The sequence below is a fragment of the Mus pahari genome, chromosome 17 (assembly GCF_900095145.1).
Source record: "Mus pahari chromosome 17, PAHARI_EIJ_v1.1, whole genome shotgun sequence".
In the NCBI taxonomy this organism is placed as follows: domain Eukaryota; kingdom Metazoa; phylum Chordata; class Mammalia; order Rodentia; family Muridae; genus Mus; species Mus pahari.
In genome coordinates this window covers 66,872,709-66,875,074 of record NC_034606.1, presented here as the reverse complement: position 1 = coordinate 66,875,074, position 2,366 = coordinate 66,872,709, and the positions used below count along the sequence as shown (strand labels likewise).

Below are 2,366 nucleotides of genomic sequence, written 5' to 3'. Positions count from 1 at the left end.
GATGGTCCCACCCACAAGGGGACCTCCCCCCTTGATCCCTAATAGAGAAAATGCCTTACAGCTGGATCTCGTGGAGGCATTTCCCCAGCTGAAGCTCCTTTCTCTGTGATAACTCCAGCTATGTCAAGTTGACACAAAACCAGCCTGTCCATCCACCCTATCTAAGACACCACCCTACCCACCCTCAGCAAGGAACAAAAGAAACCTGAGCACCTTTGCTCCTCGTGGCTAAGCTGTTGCTGGGAGGTGCAGCTGCCAACTGGGTGCTCATCCCACTGCAGGTCCAGCTGCTGCTTACGGGCCTTTGCCTGGCATCCTCACACCAACAAGTTTGCAGTGGCCCTGCTGGACGACTCCATCCGTGTTTATAACGCCAACAGGTGCGTGGGGTATGTGTGTGTGTGTGTGTGTGTGTGTGTATGTATGCAAGCAAGCAGGGTCAGGTTCAGACTGGCCTCACCTTCCTGCTGGCCTTGGTCCTGCACTTCATGGGCTAGTCTATACGGCTCCTTCCAGAATTGGGGTTGGGGATGCTGAATATGTCCTTTCTGCATCTAACTTTTTTTTTTTCCTAAGATAGGCTCTCTGCTGGCCTTGAACTCAGACATCTCCGTCTCTGCCTCCCAAGTGCTGGGATGCTGGGATGAAAGGCGTGCGCCACCATGCCCTGCTCGGCACCCGGCCTGTTTTACCTTCTTGAAAAATTTTAAAAATTTTATTTATTTATTTTTGATGTGATTGAGTGTAACTAGAGTCACAGACAGTTGAGTTGTGAGCTCCCATGTGGGTGCTGGGAACTGAATCCATGCCCTTTGGACCATCAGCCAGTGCCGAGCCATCTCGCTAGCACCTTGGGGTTTTTTTTTGTTTGTTTGTTTGTTTTTAGTGTGACTTGGGCTCTTTGAGCTCTGTGCCTCTTCTTTGACTTAGTTTTCTGCCTCTGTACCCAGCACTATAGTTCCCTCCCTGAAGCACCGTCTGCAGCGAAATGTAGCAGCCTTGGCCTGGAAGCCCCTCAGTGCCTCTGTCTTGGCTGTGGCCTGCCAGAGCTGTATTCTCATCTGGACCCTAGATCCCACTTCCTTATCTACAAGGTGAGTTGTGGCATCCTGTCCTGACCTTCCTGAGGGTCATGCCAGGGACCCATGGAGTGTTATTCTTGAGCCACTTCCCAGGGCTGTGGGAGAAGCGGAGGATCTAAGGTCAGGTGGGTGCTAGGATGCTCTGTCTAGACAAAGGGACAGATTTAGGGGCCTCTGGGATTATGGGAGAACATACCCATGGGTCATACACTGCCAGCCAGCCAGCCAGAGGTATAACAATAGAGCAGGAACAAATACAGACATGGGTAGAAAACATAAAAATGGAACAATCAGTAGGCAGTGGGGGCCCACTCCTCGAATCCCAGCACTCTAGTGGCAGAGGAAGGAAGGCAGATCTCTGAGTTCAAGGCTAGCAAGGTCTACAGGCTGGCCAGGACAGCTAGGGCTACACAGAGAAACCTTGTCTCAAACAAAAACAGAACCTCCCCCCACACACCAAAAAAACCCCCAAAAAACAAAGCAAACCAAACAAAAAGTTGGGACAATACCATGAGAACTAAAAACAAAACCAGAGAATTCTAAAATTATGAATAAATAAGAAAACCTTAGCCAGGTGGTAATGATACACACCTTTAATCCCAGCACTCGGGAGACAGAGGCAGGTGGATCTCTGTGAATCCGAGGCCAGCCTGGTCTACGGAAGGATTTCAGGACAGCCAGAGCTGTTACATGGAGAAACACTTGAATAAACAAAAAAAGTACATGCAATTATTGTATGTGGTCATGTGGCGGGTGGTTTTGGGGAGTTGGCTCCCCTTACTCTGTGTGGGCTCTGTGTGGGCCCCTGCTGTTGTCTGAACTCAGGTCTTCAGCCTGACTGCCGTCTCTGTGCTCCCTGCTCTCCGGCTCCCCGGCTCCCCTGCTCCCCGGCTCCACTCCTGTTGCTTCTCCCCCCCCGCCCCCCCCTTTTTTTTTCCCCCCCCCCCCCCCCCACTGCAGCCCTATTTTAGCAGTCTTCCTAGGGAAGTTAGGAAAGTACCAGTTTCAGTATGGTTTTTTGTTTGTTTGTTCATTTGTTTTTTGATAGTGTCTCCCTGTGTTGGCCTAGAACTCACTATGTAGACCAGGCTAGTTCTGAGCTCACAGAGATGGACCGGTCTCTGCCTCCTGCGTGCTGGGATTGAAGGGTATATCACCGTGCCCGACGTGTTTCATTTTGTCCTCAGCTCAGTGGCTGAGTTGGTGTCTGTGTCACCATGTCACCACGTCAGACTTTCAGAACTGAGAAGCTGGTGTCTGCCCATTCCTTCTTTTGCTTGTTTG

At 50.8% G+C, this 2,366-nt stretch overlaps 1 protein-coding gene across 2 annotated transcripts in view; it reads left to right on the top strand.

Annotated features, from left to right (window-relative positions):
- The window catches only part of Aaas (aladin WD repeat nucleoporin), a 12,341-nt gene that overhangs the window by 5,605 nt on the left and 4,370 nt on the right, over positions 1–2,366 (top strand). For both annotated transcript variants that reach the window (XM_021216569.2, XM_029531083.1), the window contains exons 6-7: positions 282–380; positions 951–1,094. In XM_021216569.2, the coding sequence (XP_021072228.1) occupies positions 282–380; positions 951–1,094 (243 nt within the window). The remainder of the gene's footprint in view (positions 1–281; positions 381–950; positions 1,095–2,366) is intronic.